The sequence below is a fragment of the Hypanus sabinus genome, chromosome 6 (assembly GCF_030144855.1).
Source record: "Hypanus sabinus isolate sHypSab1 chromosome 6, sHypSab1.hap1, whole genome shotgun sequence".
Taxonomy (NCBI): Eukaryota; Metazoa; Chordata; class Chondrichthyes; order Myliobatiformes; family Dasyatidae; genus Hypanus; species Hypanus sabinus.
The window spans coordinates 56,146,630-56,167,570 of NC_082711.1; the positions used below are offsets into that span (position 1 = coordinate 56,146,630).

General features: G+C 42.4%; 1 protein-coding gene across 4 annotated transcripts in view; it reads left to right on the top strand.

Annotated features, from left to right (window-relative positions):
* trdmt1 (tRNA aspartic acid methyltransferase 1) overlaps positions 1 to 20,941 on the top strand; it is a 111,033-nt gene that overhangs the window by 38,157 nt on the left and 51,935 nt on the right. For all 4 annotated transcript variants that reach the window (XM_059972183.1, XM_059972181.1, XM_059972184.1 and 1 more), the window contains one exon: positions 3,305 to 3,414. In XM_059972183.1, the coding sequence (XP_059828166.1) occupies positions 3,305 to 3,414 (110 nt within the window). The remainder of the gene's footprint in view (positions 1 to 3,304; positions 3,415 to 20,941) is intronic.

A 20,941-nucleotide genomic window follows, 5' to 3' on the forward strand; every position in this document is an offset into this window, starting at 1 on the left:
CAACAGCAAACAGCAAGCACGTCTTTAACATACAGTCTCTAGATCATTTTGTCAGTTCTGCGCATGCTCGTAGCTCAGTTCAATCACGTTTTTACATGTGACGTGTTATCACCACATCCCTTACTCCAATTAAATGCTTTTCTAACTTGTCTGTTCCTATCTCCCGCCAGTGCTATTGTAAGGGAGATAGAATTATGATCACTGTCTCCAAAATGCTCTCTCACTGAGAGATCTGATAACTAACCAGGTTCATTTCCAAATAACAAATCAACTACAGTCTCTCCTTTTGTAGGCTTGTCTACATATTGTGTCAAGAAACCTTCCTGGACACGCCTAACAAACCCCACCCCATCTAAACCCCTTGCTCTAGAGAGATGCCAATCGACATTTGGGAAATTAAAATCTCCCACCATGACAACTCTGTTATTATTACACCTTTCCAGGATCTGTTTCCCTATCTGCTCCTCGATATCCCTGTTACTATTGGGCAGCTTACAAAAAAACACCCAGTAGAGTTATTGACCCCTTCCTGTTCCTGGCCTCCACCCACCGAGACTCCATAGACAATCCCTCCATGATGTCCACTTTTTCTGCAGCCGTGACACTATCTCTGATCAACAGTGCCACACCCCACCTCTTTTACCTCCCTCCCTGTCCTTTCTGAAGCATCTAAAACCCAGCACATGAAGTAACTATTTCTGTCCCTGAGTCATCCAAGTCTCTGTAATGGCCACCACATCATAGCTCCAAGTACTAATCCACACTCTAAGCTCATCCGCTTTGTTCACAATACTCCTTGCATTAAAGTAGACACATCTCAAACCATCAGTCTTTGATCATTTGAGCGTGTCCTTTCTTTATCACCTGCCTATCCTCCCTCACACACTGTATTCAAGCTTTCTCTATTTGTGAGCCAACCACCTCTTCCACAGTCTCTTCAGTTTGTTTCCCACCCCCCAGCAATTCTAGTTTAAACTCTCCCCAGTAGCCTTAGCAAACCTCCCCGCCAGAATAGTGGTCCCCCTGGGATTTAAGTGCAACCCGACCTTTTTGTACAGGTACACCTGCCCCAAAAGAGGTCCCAATGATCCAGAAATCTGAATCCCTGTCCCCTGCTCCAATATCTCATCCTCCACCTCATTCTATTCCTATTCTCACTCACGTGGCACAGGCAGTGATCCCGAGATTACTACCTTTGCGGTCCTCTTCCTAACTCCCTGTAGTCTGTTTTCAGGACCTCTTCCCTTTTTCTACCTATGTCATTGGTACCAATATTTACCACGACCTCTGACTGTTCTCCGTCCTACTGCAGGATATCATGGATGCGATCTGAAACATCCTGGACCCTGGCACCTGAGAGGCAAACTACCATCTGAGTTTCTTTCCTGTGTCCACAGAATCACCTGTTCGACCCCCCTAACTATAGAGTCTCCTATCAATACTGTCTTCCTCTTCCTTTCTCAACCCTTCTGAGCCACAGGGCCAGACTCTGTGCCTAGGACAGCTGTCCCCCCTCCCCCCCCTCCCAACAGTACTCAAATAGGAATACTTATTGTTAAGGGGACAGCCACAGGGACACTCTCTAGTACCTGACTCTTCCCCTTCCCTCTCCTCACTGTTACTCACCTGTGTGTCTCCCTTGGCCCTGGTGTGACCACCTGCCTATAACTCCTTTCTGTCACCACTCTACCTGACCAGATGAAGGTCATCGAGCTGCAACGCCAGTTCTCTAACACGGTCCCTTAGGAGCTGCAGCTCGACACACCAGGTGCAGATTTGGCCTTCCAGGAGGCTGGGAGTTTCCAGGACTTCCTACATACATCCTGACACCAAGCACAGAACCTCGGTCTCACACACTTACTTCTTCTCTACAATTAACACAGGTAAAATTACCTCGCCTTGACCAGCTACCATTAAGCGCATTGAGCCAAAGCTGGATTAATAAGGATCAGAAAGGTGATTTGAAAATTGGGATCATACTGTCCCATTTTATTTTCGGATAATAACAGAGAATGCAAGAAATGCACTGTAGGCCTACTTGCATTAAATGGAACATGAAATGTAGTCAATGTTTTGGATCAACTATCCTTCAGAATAGCTATGGAAAGTTAGAAAAATATTATAAATTGGAAAGGAAGGGGGAGATGCCGGAATAAAACGGTGGCGGAGAAGAAGGAAGATCGCTAGAAGGTAATAAGGTGAAGCCAGGTGAGTAGGAAAGCTAAAGGGACAAATTCCCAAGAAGAATACCTGGCTGTGGTAGCGAGTCTAGGAGACTTCGTAGTGGAGCAGCAAATCATAAACACGAGAAATTCTGTTCAAGGGATGCCCACCCTGAAGAAGTTTAAATCCTCTCTTCAAGAGAGTTTAGTGAGACCCTTTCTCACTGTTCCACTTCTGTGATCTCTGTTGCCTTCCAAGTCTTCAAACATGCACTCACCCAAAACCCTCCCACCTTTTTATTCTGGCATCTTTCCCCTTCCTTTCCAGCCCTGAGGAAGCATCCCAGCCTGAAACATTGATATTTTATTCATTTCCTGACCTGCTGAGTTGCTTCTGCATTTTGTGTGTATTGCTCTGAATTTGCAACATCTGCAGAACTTCTCATGTTTATGTTATAAGTTGCATATATGAAGGATGGGTGGTGAGAACATGTGTTCTGTGATATGATGGAGACCAAAAGAAAATAGCTGACACTCTCTGGAGGAAGTGTAACTTGTGAGAGATAAATGAGCTAGTGGAAGGAGAGAAGAAAAGTATGGAATATGAGATACATAAAACTGCATGTGTCAATCTTAAACTGAAAGCGAATGGCAGAAAAAGTCATGCTGTCAAGTCAACATCTCTAGAGAGAAACTATGTTAATGTTAGAGGTCTGTCATCTTGCATCAGAGCTGGCCATTTCTAGCACAGCTGAGAAGGATACTTCCTTTTTTATGACTGTGTTTAAAGTTCTATGTGTAGCAGGCTCACTTTTATATTTGACTGTTCCACTGCAAAGGGCCTTGTTTGTATTGATACTAAAATCTAGCAAGAAATGGTAATATTCTAAGAACTATCAGAGGGGAGCTAGAATTCACACTGTATCTATTTTTGGAAAGTGTAGCACGCTCAGTGATTACTTAGTTAGCAAATAATCTTTTACTTATGCAGGATGCCATTTAATGATGTAAAATGACAATGAAAGTAAAAATATAATTAATACTAATTAAACAAAATCCCACCAAATGTGGATTTTTGACTTGGAAATTGTGTTACTTCTTAAAAATTTAACTTATATGATTCATATTTTTCTTTGTTATAGAAAGTTGCATTTCTGCTGAAGTTGTTGCTGCCGTTGACATCAATACTGTTGCTAATGAAGTTTATAAGCACAACTTTCCTAACACTTGCATTTACCCCAAAACAATTGAAGTAAGTTGTAATCATTTGCTTTCAGATACCAATGCAATTGCTATTTATAAGCTTTATTTTGCAAACTAAAATTCATTTTATATGTTTTTGATATTTCCACATTGTGTGTATTTTTCAGTTTTTGCTTCTATGGGTGTTTGATCCCATGACAGTAATGAAAATAGTATTTTAAATGAACTGTTCTTTGAGGCTTGTTTGCAGGCAGAAGCAGCCAGATCAGTGCTATATGCAACAAGTGCATTTACTTATAGAAGGCCTATGTTTCCCGTGAACAGTGAAAATGCTTCTCAATGTATATGCAGTGGATTCTGGTTAATTAAGGTTTTGTTTAATTGGGGTAGTTGCTTATTTAGGACAACTTTTTAAAGAACAATGAATCGTGAAAATAACCAGGATTCTCCTTCTTTATTTTGGACATAATACTGCTTAATTGGGCCAGGAGACTGTTGCCAAACAATTTGTAACTAGCCTCAGCCACGTACAGTGGCATGCAAAAGTTTGGGCACTCCTGGTCAAAATTTCTGTTACTGTGAATAGCTAAGTGAGTAAAAGATTACCTGATTTCCAAAAGGCATGAAGTTAAAGATGACACATTTCTTTAATATTTTAGGCAAAATTACTTTTTTATTTCCGTCTTTTACAGTTTCAAAATAACAAAAAAGAAAAAGGGCCTGAAGCAAAAGTTTAGGCACCTTGCCTGGTCAGTACTTAGTAACACCCCCTTTGGCAAGTACAGCTTGTAAATGCTTTCTGTGGCCAGCTAAGAGTCTTTCAATTCTTGTCTGGGGGATTTTTGCCCATTCTTCTTTGCAAAAGGCTTCTAATTATGTGAGATTCTTGGGCAGTCTTGCATGCACTGCTCTTTTGAGGTCTATCCACAGATTTTCGATGACGTTTAGGTCAGGTGACTGTGAGCCATGGCAAAACCTTCAGCTTGCGCCTCATGAGGTAGTCTATTGTGGATTTTGAGGTATGTTTAGGATCATTATCCTGTTGTAGAAGCCATCCTCTTTTCATCTTCAGCTTTTTTACAGAATCTGTGATGATTGATTGGAGCGTTTAATTGGAGTAAGGGGATTTATGAGGCTATCAGGCTGGAAATTGGAGGCTTAGATTGCAAACAGTCGTTCTCAGGGAAAAGTACAGAAGAAATCTGGCAAATGTTCTGGGGATATTTGTGTGGAGTTCTGCCTACGTACCTTCCAATGAGACAGGGAAGTTATTGTAAGGTACAGGATCCATGGTGTACAAAGGCTGTAATAAATACAGTCAAGAAGAAAAGAAAATCTTACAAAAGGTTTAGAAAGCTAGGTAATGTTAGAGATCGAGAAGATTATAAGGCTAATAGGAAGGAGCTTCAGAAGGAAATTAGGGGAGCCAGAAGGGGCCATAAGAAGGCTTTGGTGAGCAGGATTAAGGAAAACACCAAGGCATTCCACAAGTACGTGAAGAACAGGAGGATAAGATGTGAAAGAATAGGACCTATCAAGTGTGACAGTGGGAAAGTGTGTATGAAACCGGAGGAAATTGGAACCTATCAGACCAAGTTAGGGAATTGGAGCAGGAGCTGGATGAACTATGGATCATTCGGGAGGCAGAGGCAGAGATAGATAAGAGTTATCGGGAGGTAGTCACACCGAAAAGTCAGGAGGTAAGCAAATGGGTGACAGTCAAGAGAGGCAGGGTGAGCAGACAGAGAGAGCAGAACACCCCTGTGGCCGTTCCCATCAACAATAAGTATACCGTTTTGGATACTGTTGGTGGGGATGACCTACCAGGAACAAGTTGCAGTGGTCCTGTCTCTGGCACTGAGGTTGGACCCTCGACTAGGAAGGGGAGGAGGGAAGAGAAGAGAGCGGTAGTGATAGGGGATTCTATAGTCAGGGGGGTGGATAGGAGATTTTGTGGGGAAGATCGGGAGTCTCGGATGGTATGTTGCTTCCCTGGTGCCAGGGTCCGAGACATCTCAGATCGGGTGCAGGTTAATCTCGAGAGGGAGGGCAAGAATCCAGATGTTGTGGTCCATGTAGGGACCAATGACGTGGGTAGGATGAGTGAGGGGGTCCTGCGTAGGGAGTTCAGGGAGTTAGGTGCGAAGCTCCAAGGTAACAATTTCAGGATTGCTGCCTGTGCCACATGCGAGTGAGGCAAGGAACAGGAGGATTATAAAGATTAATACGTGGCTGAGAGGATGGTGCAGGAGGGAGGGCTTCAGGTTTGTAGATAATTGGGCCTTGTTCCAGGGAAGGTGGGATCTGTTCCGAAGGGACGGTTTACACATGAACTGGAGCGGTACTAACATTCTTGCAGGGAAGTTTGCTGGGGAGTTTAAACTGAATTTGCAGGGGGCGGGGATCCAGAATGTGAGAGAGGATAGTGAGATGAAGAATAAAGGACAGGTGGGGACTACAAGGTTCTGGAATATTAAGTGTGTAGTAGAGAAAGGTGAGGCGGAACAAGTGATAAGGAGGACACATGTACAGAGGGATGGTCTGACAGAAAAAGGAGTTAAATGAGCAGAAAGAATAAGTAAATTTAAGAAGGACAACAAAATTCTAGGGGCGTATAGCCCGATGGGAGTTCGGGGAGCTGGGTTAAGCACAATAGGCAGTGATTCAAACAGAGAGGGGAGAAATGGGCTAAAAATTCTATTTTTAGAATGCACAAAGTGTCAGAAATAAGGCGGATGAGCTTGAAGCTCAGGTGCGAATGGGTAATTATGATGTTGTCGGGATAAAGGAGACATGACTGCAGGGAGATCAGACCTGGGAAATGAATGTACAAGGGTATACGTGCTATCGTAGGGACAGAAATGTGGGCAGAGGGGGTGGGGTGGCCATGTTGGTGAGGAATGAGATTCCGTCCTTTGCAAGGGGGGGGAACATAGGATCAGGAGAAGTAGAGTCTGTGTGGATAGAACTGAGGAACCGTAAGGGCAAAAGGACCCTAATGGGTGTTGTCTACAGGCCACCAAACAGTAGCATGGATATTGGGTGCAAGTTGAATAGGGAGTTAACATTGGCATGTGGCAAAGGTAATGTCGCAGTAGTTATGGGGGATTTCAACATGCAGGTGAACTGGGAGAATCAGGTTGGTGCTGGACCCCAGGATAGGGAGTTTGTAGAGTGCCTGCAGGATGCATTCTTGGAACAGCTTGTACGAGAGCTGACTAGGGACAAGGCTATTCTGGATTTAGTGTTATGTAATGAACAGGATTTGATAAGCGATCTTGAAGTAAAGGAGCCATTAGGAGGTAGTGATCATAATATGATAAGTTTTTATCTGCAATTTGAGAAGGATAAGGGCAGATCGGAGGTGTCAGTGTTGCAGTTGAACAAGGGAGACTATGGAGCCATGAGGGAGGAGCTGGCCAAAGTTAACTGGACGGATATCCTAGCAGAAAAGACAGTGGAACAGCAATGGCAGGTATTCTTGGGAATAATGCACAAGGTGCAAAATCAGTTCATCCCCCGGAGAAGGAAGGATTCAAAGGGGGGAAAAGGGGCCACGGTGGTTGACAAAGGAAGTCAGAGATTGCATAGCATTAAAAAAAAAAGGAAGTATGACAGAGCTAAGGTGAGTGGTAGGACAGATGATTGGGAAATTTTTAAGGAACAACAGAACTTAACTAAAAAGGCAATATGGGGAGAAAAAATGAGGTGCGAACGCAAGCTAGCCAGGAATATAAAGGAGGATAGAAAAAGCTTTTTTAGGTATGTGAAGAGAAAGAAGATAGTTAAGAACCATATTGGGCCCTTGAAGAAGGAATTGAGTGAAATTGTTATGGGAAACAGTGACATGGCAGAAGAATTTAATAAGTACTTTAGATCTGTCTTCACTAAGGAAGACACAAGCAATCTCCCAGATGTATGGATGGGCCAAGGACATAGGGTAACAGAGGGACTGAAACAGATTGACATTAGGAAGGAAACGGTGATGAGTAAACTGATGTTACTGAAGGCTGACAAATCCCCAGGTCCAGATGGTCTGCATCCTAGGGTACTGAAGGAGGTGGCTCTGGAAATTGCGGATGCATTGGTACTCATTTTCCAATGTTCCTTAGATTCAGGATCAGTTCCTGAGGATTGGAGAATGGCTAATGTTATCCCACTTTTTAAGAAAGGAGGGAGGGAGAAAACAGAGAACTATCGCCCTGTCAGCCTAACATCAGTAGTGGGGAAGATGCTAGAGTCCATTATTAAAGATGAAATAGTGGCATATCTAGATAGCAGTGATAGGATTGGGCCCAGCCAGCATGGATTTACCAAGGGCAAATCATGCTTGACTAATTTATTGGAGTTTTTCGAGGATGTAACCAGGAAGTTAGACAAGGGTGATCCAGTGGATGTAGTTTCAGAAGGCATTTGATAAGGTCCCACATAGGAGATTGGTGGGTAAAATCAGAGCTCATGGCATTGGGGGGAAGATATTGACATGGATAGAAAACTGGTTGGCAGATAGAAAGCAAAGGGTAGCGGTAAATGGGTGTTTCTCGTTATGGTAGGTGGTGACTGGTGGGGTGCCACAGGGCTCGGTATTGGGACCACAGCTGTTTACGATTTACGTCAACGATTTAGATGAAGGCATTGAGAATAATATCAGCAAGTTTGCTGATGATACTAAGCTAGGTGGCAGTGTGACATGTGATGAGGATGTTAGGAGAATTCAGGGTGACTTGGATAGGCTGGGTGAGTGGGCAGATACTTGGCAGATGGCGTATAATTTGAATAAGCGTGAGGTTATCCACTTTGGGAGTAAGAACAGGAAAGCAGATTATTATCTGAACAGTGTAAAGTTAGGTAAGGGAGAAATACAAAGAAATCTAGGAGTCTTTGTTCATCAGTCACTGAAGGTGAATGAGCAAGTGCAGCAGGCAGTGAAGAAGGCTAATGGAATGTTGGCCTTTATTACAAAGGGAATTGAGTACAAGAGCAAGGATATTCTTTTGCATTTGTACAGGGCCTTGGTGAGACCACACCTAGAGTATTGTGTACAGTTTTGGTCTCCAGGGTTAAGGAAGGACATCCTGGCTATAGAGGAAGTGCAGCGTAGATTCACAAGGTTAATTCCTGGGATGTCCGGACTGTCTTAGGCAGAGAGGTTAGAGAGACTGGGCTTGTACATGCTGGAATTAAGGAGATTGAGAGGGGATCTGATTGCAACATATAAGATTATTAAGGGATTGGACAAGATAGAGGCAGGAAATATGTTCCAGATGCTGGGAGAGTCCAGTACCAGAGGGCATGGTTTGAGAATAAGGGTTAGGTCATTTAGGACAGAGTTAAGGAAAAACTTCTTCTCCCAGAGAGTTGTGGGAGTCTGGAATGCACTGCCTCGGAAGGTAGTGGAGGCCAATTCTCCGGATGCTTTCAAGAAGGAGCTAGATAGGTATCTTACGGATAGGGGAATCAAGGGATATGGGGACAAGGCAGGAACTGGGTATTGATAGTAGATGATCAGCCATGATCTCAGAATGGCGGTGCAGGCTCGAAGGGCCGAATGGTCTACTTCTGCACCTATTGTCTATTGAAATAGCAGAGGTACTTAATGAATGTTTTACTTCAGTATTCACTATGGAAAAGCATCTTAGTGATTGTAGTGATGACTTCCAGCAGACTGAAAAGCTTGAGACTGTAGATACTAAAACAGAGGATGTGCTGGAGCTTTTGGAAAGCATCAAGTTGGATAAGTTGCCGGGACTGGATGAGATGTACCCCAGACTACTGTGGGAGGCGAGGGAGGAGATTGCTGGGTCTCTGATGATGATCTTTGCATCATCAATGGGGATGGGAGAGGTTCGGAAGGATTAGAATGTTGCGGATGTTGTTCCTTCATTCACGAAAAGGAGTAGTGATAGCCCAGGAAATTATAGACCAGTGAGTCTTACCTCAGTGGGTTGGTAAGTTGATGGAGAAGATTCTGAGGGGCAGGATTTATTTGGAGAGGTATAATATGATATTGGAGTAGGCAGCATGGCTTTGTCAAGGGCAGATCTTGCCTTACAAGCCTGATTGAAGTTTTTGAGGATGTGACTAAACACATTGATGAAGGAAGAGCAGTAGATGTAGTGTATATAGATTTCAGCAAGGCATTTGATTAGGTACCCCATGCAAGAATTATTGAGAAAGTAAGGAGGCATGGGAACCAAAGGGACATTGCTTTGTGGATCCAGAACTGGCTTGCTCATAGAAAGCAAAGAGGATCTGTCCTGGGACTCTTAATCTTCGTGATTTTTATAAGTGACCTGGATGAGGAAGTGGAGGGATGGGTTAGTACGTTTGCTGATGACACAAAGGTTGGAAGTGTTGTGGATAGGGTGGAGGACTGTCAGAGGTTACAGCGGGACATTGATAGGATGCTAATTTGGGCGAAGAAGTGGCATATGGAGTTCAACCCTGATAAGTGTGAAGTGGTTCATTTTGGTAGGTCAAATATGATGGCAGAATATAGTATTAACAGTAAGACTCTTGGTAGTGTGGAGGATCAGAGGGATCTTAGGGTCCAAGTCCATAGTACGCTCAAAGCAGCTGCGCAGGTTGACTCTGTGTGTAAGAAGGCCCTTCATCGATCGTGGAATTGAATTTAGGAGCCTAGAGGTAATGTTGCAGCTATATAGGATCCTGGTCAGACCCCACCTGGAGTACTGTGCTCAGTTCTGGTTGTCTCACTACAGGAAGGATGTGGAAGCCATAGAAAGGGTGCAGAGGAGATTTACAAGGCTGTTGCCTGGATGGGGAGCATGCCTTATGAGAATTGGTTGAGTGAACTCAGCCTTTCTTCCTTGGAGTGACGGAGGATGAGAGGTGACCTGATAGAGGTGTATAAGATGATGAGAGGCATAGATCGTGTGGCTAGTCAGAGGCTTTTTCCCAGGGCTGAAATGGTTGCCACAAGAGGACACAGGTTTAAGGTGCTGAGGTGCTGAGGAGTAGGTACAGAGGAGATGTTAGGGGTAAGTTTATTACTCAAATGGTGGTGAGTGCGTGGAATGGGCTGCCAGCAACAATGGTGGAGGTGGATACAATATGATCTTTTAAGAGACTTCTGGATTGGTACATGGAGCTTAGTAAAATAGAGGGCTATAGGTAACCCTAGTAATTTCTAAGGTAGGGACATGTTTGCCACAACTTTGTGGGCTGAAGGGCCTGTATTATGTTGAAAGTTTTTCTGTTTCTATATTTGCTTCTGGTGTTTGCTGGTATTTAATTGAATTCCTTCTTCCCTCTACAAGTGAAATGTTCCTCGTGTCACTGGCTGCAACACAAGCCCAAAGCATGGTGATCCACCCCCCTCTGTGCTTAACAGTTGGAGAGGTGTTCTTTTCATGAAATTCTGCACCCTTTTTTCTTCAAACATACCTTTGTTCATTGCTGCCAAAAAGTTCTATTTTAACTTCATCAGTCCACAGGACTTGTTTCCAAAATGCAACAGGCTTGTTTAAATGTTCCTTTGCAAACTTTTGAAGCAGAATTTTGTGGTGTGGGAACAGGAAAGGTTTTCTTCTGATGAATCTTCCATGAAGGTCAGCAAGTGTCACCGCACAGTAGAAGAGTGCACCACTACAGAATCTGCTAACTCTTCCTGAGAGTCTTTTGCCCCCCCCCCCCTCCTTTTTGAGAATCGCAAGATCTCTGTTAAGTCAGGTCAGGAGACCCAGGAAATGAGAGAGAGACATTTGGAATGTCCTGCCCCCAGCGATACAAGGCCACGGAACAGGTCATTGTCTCTTGGAGACGGAATTGTGTATTGAGTGATGTACTTCATGGAAGCCCTCAGGCAACGTAGGCTGGTTGGGGGATGGCATCATTCCACCCTGATTGACATCTGGGACCCTGTGGGTCAGGATAAAAGAGGGTCTGGGGAACAGCCCTTGACACGCACCAGGAGAAACGCTAGAAGTTCTGTGACAGTGTTTAATAGTGATAGCCGGTGGAGGGCCCATGTGTGTCCTTTTCCGTTGCCCCAGGATTGAGGCCCTACCACGGAAGGCAGCTTAGCTAAGGAAGAGATCACCACCGACGCCATTTTGAAGGATCGACATCATAAAACGGAAAACCGGGCAAGTTCTAAACCTCCGTCTCTCTCTCCAACCAAAAGCTGCAGCTTGAATGAACTTGAGTGACTTTTATATTTCCATCAGACATTACATTATCTCCTAGACAACGATAGAGCTATTTATTATTATTATTATACCCGCGCTTTTAGATTTAGTATTGATGACGTATATTATCTGTATGTTTGCATTGATATTATTGTTGTGTATTTTATCAATAAATACTGTTAAAAATAGTACCATCAGACTTCAACGGACCTCTCTATCTTTGCGGGTAAGTGACCCAGTTACAGGGTACGTAACAGCAGTCAAATGGGGGCTTTGATTTGCCTTTCTAGCAATCCTACAAGCAGTTCTCTCGGAAAGTTTTCTTGGACTTCCAGATGTCAACTTGATCTCCACCATTGCTGCTAACTACTATTTCTTAATTACATTATGAACTGAGGAAATGGCTACCTGAAAATGCTTTGCTATCTTCTTATGCCTTCTCCTGCTTTGTGGGCAGCATTTATTTCAATATTCAGAATGCTAGACAGCTGCTTAGAGGAGCCATGGCTGTTGATTGTTGGGAGAAGGTTTGAGGAGTCAGGGTCTTTATAACGCTTTGAAATTTGCATCACTTGGCCTTTCGTATCGATGACTGTGAACAAGCCATAGCCCTAACAAGCTAATAAAAGTCTGAGACCTTGGTAAAAGTTACCTGACAGCTCAAATCTCTCGGGGTGCTCAAACATTTGCATGCTGCTCCTTTCCTTTTTTCCCACTCTAAAATTGTACAAAACAAAAATAATACACAAATCTTGTTTAAAATGTTGAAAAGAATTTCTAATCTTTAACTTTATGACTTTTGGGGATCAGTTCATCTTTTACTCGCTTAGCTATTCACAGTAACAGACATTTTGACCGGGGTGCCCAAACTTTTGCATGCCACTTTATACTTGTTTAGCCATTAGACACTACACTGTCCTCTAAGCGAACAGTTTTTAAATAATGTCAGTTGTGTTGTTTACTTACCCCTTTCTATGTCCCCTAGTAAATATTTAATCTTCATCTGCCTTCGGCCTCCACATTGCACTTGTGACCATGGAATTTTGTTTGGAACAATCAAATAAGAACAAATGGTAAAAACATGGAAGGTGTTGAGCAGTAACATACTGCAATATGAAATAAACCAAAATTTCCTGGAAATACTTGGACATTAGTTGTCAGACTGAGTAACCTTAAACAAGTTCATGCCTGAATTCCTTATATCTTTTCAGATGAGTTAATTTTTACCTGATATTGGTTTAAAATGACTTACTTGGTTTATTTCTTCCCTTTATAGTAAGTTGGTTTTACATTAGCAATCCTACAATGCTCTATTTTACGCCAACTTTTCATGAGGATTGAAACATTATTATTAATTCTTGAGATGTATTGATCTGTCAACTTATGAAGCATTCTTTCCTGACTGGGCAACTTATCTACCTTCAGTAATGCTAATTACAAAATAACAGAAAGATTACAGCACAGAAGGAGCTCATTTGGACCCTTAAATATGTGCCAGCCCAATTAATGAACTATTGTATACTTCCACTATCCTATTATCTCCGCAAAGCATTGAAGCTCTTTTCCTTTTCAAGTACTTAACCAGTTCCCTTTTAAGTTGTAGTAAGGAAGAAAACAATTTAACCTGAAGTCTTACCAGCTCTTTATATTACCATTCCATAAGATTTAGGAGCAGAAGTAAGCCATTCGGCCCATTGAGTCTGCTCTGCCATTCAATCATGGGCTGATCCACTTCATCCAGTCACCCCCACTCCCCTGCTTTCACCCCATACCCTTTGATGCCCTGGCTAATCAAGAACCTATCTATCTCTGCCTTAAATACACCCAATAACTTGGCCTCCACAGCTACTCGTGGCAAATTCCACAGATTTACCACCCTCTGATTAAAGTAATTTCTCCATATCTCTTGTTCTAAAAGGACGTCCATCAATCCTGTAATCGTGTCTTCTTGTCCTAGAATCCCCTACCATGGAAAATAACTTTGTCATATCTAATCTGTTCAGGCTTTTTAACATTCAGAATGTTTCTATGAGACTCCCCCCTCATTTTTCACAGAAACTTCAGACATGGCTGCTCTGCTGTCCTTCCTGCAAATGGAGTCAACTTCTGCCGGTTCCCCTCTCATGCCATTGTAATTTCCTTTATTCCACTGAAATACCAACACATTAGATTTTATTTTTTCCCTCTCAAATTTCAAAGTGAACCTAAGAGTTCCTTAACCTTAAGCTCTCTTATCACCTCCAGATCATTGCACAACACCCAATCCAGCACAGCCGATCCCCTAGTGGACCGAACAGCAAGCTGATAGAGATACCCGTATGGTGTGTTGCCTCCCAGGTGCTAGGGTATGGGATGTCTCGGATCAGGTGCAGAGTATTCTGAAGGGAGAGGATGATCAGCTAGAAGTCTTGGTACACATCGGTACCAATGATGTAGGTAGAAAAAAGGACAAAAAAAGAAAAAAGAGAGAATTCAGGGATTTAGGTAGGAATTTTAAAAGCAGGTCCTGTAGGGTAGTAATCTCAGGATTGCTGCCTGTGCCACATGCTAGTGAGTGCAGGAATAGCATGATCAGGCATATTAATGTGTGGCTGAGAGACTGGTGTAGGGGGCAGGGCTTTGGGTTCCTGGATCAGTGGAGCCTCTTCTGGGAGAGGTACAACCTGTACAAAAAGGACGGGTTACATCTAAACCCAAAAGAGTCCAATATCCTGGTGGGCACATTTAATAGAGCTGTTAGGGAGGGTTTAAACTAATTTGGCAGGGAGATGGGAACCACAGTGATCGGCTGAGGAAGGGAGAAAAAGAAATAAATCAAAGAGAGCATGCAACAGAGATTATAGAAAAAACAGGCAGGAGATTAGGCTTAATCAAAGCCAGTGGCATGAGTTACAGGGCGATAGAGACATGGTGCAGTTAAAACAGAAAGCAACAAATACCGGACTGAGAGTGTTGTATTTGAATGCACGTAGCATAAGAAATAAATTGGACGCTCTTGAAATTCAGCTACAGAGTGGCCATCTCTTGAACTTGGCGAAAAGAATGGCTGCCATTGGGAGCTGAACGTCCAAGGACATAAGATGTATTGGAAAGATAGGTTAGTAGTCAGAGGGGATGGTGTGGACCTGTGTCTAAAAAATAATATTAAATCATTGGGACGAGATGACAGGATTAGAAGATGTGGAGTCTCTATGGGTTGAGTTAAGAAATGGCAAGGGAAAAAAGGACCCTAGTGGCAGTTGTATCCAGCAGCTGAGATTCCAGCTAACCCAGACATCTCCCCATGGCTCTGCAAGTTTTTTCCTGTCAAAAAGGAGCTTGATGAATGAAATTGCAATTGAATCTGCCTCCCTGATTACTGTTAAGAACACATTTGAGACTGACAATTCGCTACATGAACAATTTTTATCTCTCATACCAAATTGGTCTTTTTGTCAATCATAAGAGCATAAGAAATAGCAGCAGAAGTAGGCTGCCTGGTCAAGTTGACTCTGCATACATTAAGATCTTATCCGATCTGCCCATAGCCACAGCTCCACCTACTTGCCTTTTACCCGGAACCATTAATTCCCCTACTACCGCAAAAATCTCTTTTCTTCCAACCAGATAGCATTACCTTTCCATTGATCGACTAACTAAAGTACTTCAACTGTGGTGTAACTTTGTTCAATCTCTTCTGCACCCTCTGGCCAGACTTTTCATCTTTCATAAAGTGTTTTATCCAAAACTGGACACAGCACACCACTTGTGGCTGAATGGCTGAGTGCAGAGAAGGTTTACAAGGATGTTGCCGGGACTTGAGAAACTGAGTTACAGAGAAAGATTGAATAGGTTAGGACTTTATTCCCTGGAGCGTAGGAGAATGAGGGGTGATTTGAAAGAGGTGTATAAAATTATGATAGGTATAGATAGAGTGAATGCAAGCAGTGTTTATCCACTGAGGCCAGTGGAGAAAAAAAGAGGTCATGGGTTAAGGGTGAAGGGGGAAAAGTTTAAAGGGAACATTAGGGGGGCTTCTTCACGCAGAGAGTGGTGGGAGTGTGGAATGAGCTGCCAGATGCAGTGGTGAATGCGGGCTCACTTTTGACATTTAAGTAAAACTTGGACAGGTATATGGATGAGAGAGGTTTGGAGGGATATGGCCCAGGTGCAGGTCAGTGGGACTAGGCAGAAAAATGGTTCGGCACAGCCAAGAAGGGCCAAAAGGCCTGTTTCTGTGCTGTAATGTTCTATGGTTCTATGGTTCTTTGGCTGTTTTATAAATGGTTCATTATAATACCTTTGCTCTTGTACCCCATGCTGCTAAATAGATAAAATCAAGAGTATATATGCTTTTTAAACCATTTTCTCAATTTGCCCTACCAATTTAAACTATGCACATAAACCTCTTGATCTCTACTTTGATAAAAATTTATAAAAGTGCATTATTAATTTACATTATTTCATCATGTGTTTCCTCAGAAAGTAATACACCACATGTTTCTCAGCTTTAAATTTTGTCTGCCAATTATCCTTTCATTTCACCAAATTGTCTTTATCTGTTTGGTCTATTTACTTATTTACACTGTCTCCAATTTTGTGTCATCTGTATACATAAGTCTTTTTACTTTGTCTTTTTTATGTTATTGTCCCTCAGGATAGCTTTCTTCTTGTTTAATGTAGTCTTTAGATGATCTGCTTTTTTGTGAAACTAGATGTAAAACACTCATTTAGTATTTAATCCATGTCTATACATGAAGATTTCCCTTTAGAACCTTAATAAGTCCATCTATTCTTTACCTAATCTTTTAAAGGTTGCCTATTTATAGCATGTTTTAGGGTTTAACTTATTTTGCCAACTGATCTTTAATGTTTCTCCATATTAATTTGGCCATTTCCATCTATTACTTGGTTCTCTGATGTGTAAGCTTTTGTGGGAGGTCAGTCAGGGGTTCCCAACTTTTTTATGCCATGGACTAAAACCATTAACCAAGGAGTCTGTGGGCCTTAGGTTGGGAACCCCTGGTCTAGCATGATTAATATTTTTCTCATTTGCATAAAGGAAAAAGTAAAGTCAATTTGATTATAAATTTAGTTTTGAATTGTTGAACTGATTTTGTTCTTTGGCTCCGAAGTTGAATTTTCTGCTGACCTCCCTGAAAGTTCAGCTATTTGTAATTTCAACATCACTCTAAATCACAAATTGAGCTTCCATTAACATATCTATTCTGAACTGAATTGAATTGACTTTATTTCTTGCATCCTTCACATACACGAGAAGTAAAAATCTTTAAGTTTCCATCTAAATGTGCAATCATAGTATTTTATAATAAATAGAACAAATCAATGTAATATAGAGTACACTCAAATCCACGTAGTTAATCAGTCTGATGCTCTGGTGGAAGAAGCTTCCTCGGAGCCTGTTGATCCTGGCTTTTATGCTGCGGTACCACTTCCCGTATGGTAGCAGCTGGAATAGATTGTGGTTGGGGTGGCTCGGGGGCCCCAGTGATCCTACGGGCCCTTTCCACACACCTGTCTTTGGAAATGTCCTGAACCATGGGAAGTTCACAACTACAGATTCACTGGGCTGTCTGCACCACTCTCTGCAGAGTCCTGTGATTAAGGGAGATACAGTTCCTACACCAGGCAGTGATGCAGCCAGTCAGGATGCTCTCAATTGTGCCTCTGTAGAAAGTTCTTAGAATTTGGGGAACCATACCAAACTTTCTCAACCGTCTGAGGTGAAAGAGGCGCTGTTGTGCCTTTTTCACCACTCAGCTGTTGTGTACACACCACATGAGGTCCTCGGTGATATGGATGCGAGGAACTTAAAGCTGTTTACCCTCTCAACCCCAGATCCATTGCTATCAATAGGGGTTAGCCTGTTTCCATCCTTCCTGTAATCCACAACAAGCTCCTTTGTTTTTGTGACATTGAGGGAGAGGTTGTTTTCTTGACACCATTGTGTCAGAGAGCTGACTTCTTCTCTGTAGGCCACCTCGTTATTGTTTCAGATAAGGCCAATCAATGTAGTATCATTGGCAAATTTATTTAGCAGATTAGAGCTGTGGGTGGCGATATAGTCATGGGTATACAGGGAGTAAAGGAGGGGACTCAGTACATAGCCCTAAGGGGCTCCTGTATTAAGAGTCAGAAGGTTGGAGGTGAGGGAGCCCTCTTTTAAAACCTCCTGGCGATCTGACAGGAAGTCCAGGATCCAGCTGCACAAGGCAGGGTCAAGGCCGAGGTGTCTGAACTTCTTGTCAAGCCTGAATGAAACTTTGGTGTTGAATGCTGAACTGTAGTCCAAGAACAGCATTCTTACATAAGCTTCCTTCTTCTTCAGATGTGTAAGGACAGTATGTAGAGCAGAGGCTATTGTGTCATCTGTAGATCAGTCATTCCTTTTCAGTTCAAAGATTATCAGCATTTGCCTTTACTATGTTTCCTTCCCAGCCCTGCTCTCTCTCTCATTTAGCAAAGTCTAAATCGTTCCAGTGATTCCCTAGCCAGGGACTCACACTCCAATAAATGTATCAGCTGGTGTAAAGATTTAATAACTCTACATCCTCCTTAATTACTACACATGTGAGCTTATTTATATTGTGACAATATTTCTATATTTTTGGCCCAGCAACTTTCATATTGATTGAATTGAATTGAATTATCTTTATTTCATTGTATAGGTACAATGAAACTCTGTTTGGCTTCTTCTCAGGCAATCAAACAAAGTAGTAGATAAAAACAAGAAAAACAGTATTAAATAGATAAGTGGCGGAAAATAAGTTACAGCAGCACTGGAATGTCACAGAAATGCACAAAGTGCCATTAGTGCAAGTATTTGAGTCCTTGTGTGTGCTCACAGTTTCACTCATTGGTCTGTGGGAGTGGTGTGATGGAGGCCACAGCTCTGGGGTAGATGCTGTTCCTCAGTCTATTTGTTCTGGTTTTAAGTGTCCTTAACCTCTTGCTGGACGGCAGCGGGTCAAACAGGGAGTGGCCGGGGTGTGTGGTGTCTCTGGTTATGCTGATTGCTTTCCTCCTGAATCTGCTGGAATAGATGGTGTCCGGTCCTGGGAGATCCATCCTGACAATTCGCTGAGCCACCTTCACCGCACGATGCAGATCTTGTTGCTCAGCGGCTGTGCAGCTGGCATACCACACTGTGGCACTGTTGGTCAGGATGGTTTAATTTGTACTTCTGTAGAAGTTAAGCAGTGGCTTTTGTGGGAGTTTGGCCTGTTCCAGCTTCCTGAGGAAGAAGAATCTTTGTTGTGACTTTTTACAAGCAGCGAGGTGTTGGTGGTCCATGTCAGCGAGGTGTTGGTGGTCCATGTCAGCGAGATGTTGGTGGTCCACGTCAGCGAGGTGTTGGTGGTCCACGTCAGCGAGGTGTTGGTGGTCCACGTCAGCGAGGTGTTGGTGGTCCATGTCAGCGAGGTGTTGGTGGTCCATGTCAGCTGTTTTGACAACATAACTCCAAGGAGCTTTAGGTGTTCCACACTTTCCACTACTTCTCCATGTATATGGAGGGGGGTGTGTACTCTGTCCTTTGATCTCCTGAAGTCAATGATCATCTGTTTTGTTTTAGAAGTGTTAAGGACCAGGTCGTTGTCCTTACACCACTCCATCAGATGATCTACCTCGAGCCTGTAGGCTGTTTCATCCTTGTCTGAGATCAGGCTGACTGCTGTGGTATCGTCCACAAATTTAATTATGGATTTGGAGGAGTAGATGGGGGTGCAGTCATGTGTGAAGAGTGTGTAGAGCATAGGGCTCAGCACACAGACCTGCGGGGTGCCTGTGTTTAAGATGAGGGTGGTGGAGGTGTGCTTACTAACTCTGACTTGCTGTGGTCAATCTGTGAGAAAGTCCATGACCCATTAGCACAGGGAGGAACCAAGGCCAAGTGTGTTCAGTTTAACACTTATCTTTAACATTCAATTATATAATGATCATTGCACCACCAACGTTGTGGGAATCTTCGCAGATCAGAAAATAAATAGGCCCAGCTTGATAACTCCCATGTCTACAAGAGCAGGGCAGAGGTTTGATATCCCATGGCTCGTGATTCACCACCAGGCTCTCAAAGCTTTCCTGACAATACCAAGGCATGAGTCAGGAGTATGGTTGATACTATCCACTTCTCTGGATGAGTAGAGCTCCAAGATTTCTCAAGAATATCAACATCCATTGGGGCAAATCTGCCTCTTGATTATCACTCTATCCACCACAGTAAATATTCATTCCCTCTGCCACTGGCAGAAACTGACAGTAGTTTGTAGAACTTACAAAATACCCATTCTTCTCCAATGTCATTCTCCAAACCTGCAACTGCTTCAACCAGGAAGGACAAGGACAGCAGGCACGTGGGAACTCCGCTGCCTAAAACTCCTGACTGAGGAATACAGTGAGAGCACCTTATCCTGAAGGTGCAGTGGTTCAGGAAGGAGACTAGCCAGTGCCTTCTTGAGGAGAGTTAGGGAAGGTAATAAATGCTGGCATTGTGACAAAATGTTAATCTGGAAAATGAATTCCAAAAAACTACCAAGGGGGACCCAGTTTGAAGAATTAGGAGATTATATTCTGAATAACCTTTTAAGTAGATATTACCTCCTTGATTTCAAAACACTAATTCTATAAGTAGTGCTAGAGTTAGAAATACGATGCCCTTTAAGAAATATGTTTTTATATTTTTGAATATATTTAAGAAAATAAAATTTGTATTTGCCTGTTGCTTTGTATTTGGGGTAAGTAACAACAGGCATTTAACACACATTTTTGATCTGGTAATTTGTCAAATGGATTTTATTGACAAATTGTGGTTGCTACACCTGGAATACTTTTTGTGATGTTTGTGAAACCATGCATCTATTACAGTAGTAGGGAGTTTTTTTTCTGAATTCAGCAGTTACTGGTGAATACCTCATTGTTCATTTAGAGAAAATGGCTAAGGTGCATCAACTGTTCTTTGTGGCATGGATCTCATTACTGTCAACACTAAATGCATTAGTTTGAGGGAATTCTTTGTGTCCTGTGGAATTCATGTCATCAGTTTGACTGGTCAGCTGAATGCAAGATCCTTGTTAGAAAAGCAAGGAACACAAAGTATAACTTTAATTTTTTTTATTGTGTTATAGAATGTGAACTAAATATTAAAACACAGGTTAAATTAGCTGAATTATCAAAAACAACATTTTAAAAATACTGGAATAGAGCAGAACTGATTAGTTGAATGGCCTAATTCTACTCCTAGTTCTTATGGTCTTAGTTATCAAAATTGTAATCCATATGACATTTGTGATTTTTTTTAAGAATGAGTGTTATTACAATGGTAATTATGGCTGAGTACGTTAGTAAAAAGAAGCAGCTCATGCAAAAATGTGGAGCATTTTCCAAGTGTATTTTTATAATAAAATATTTGTAAATTTTTTAATTATTTGT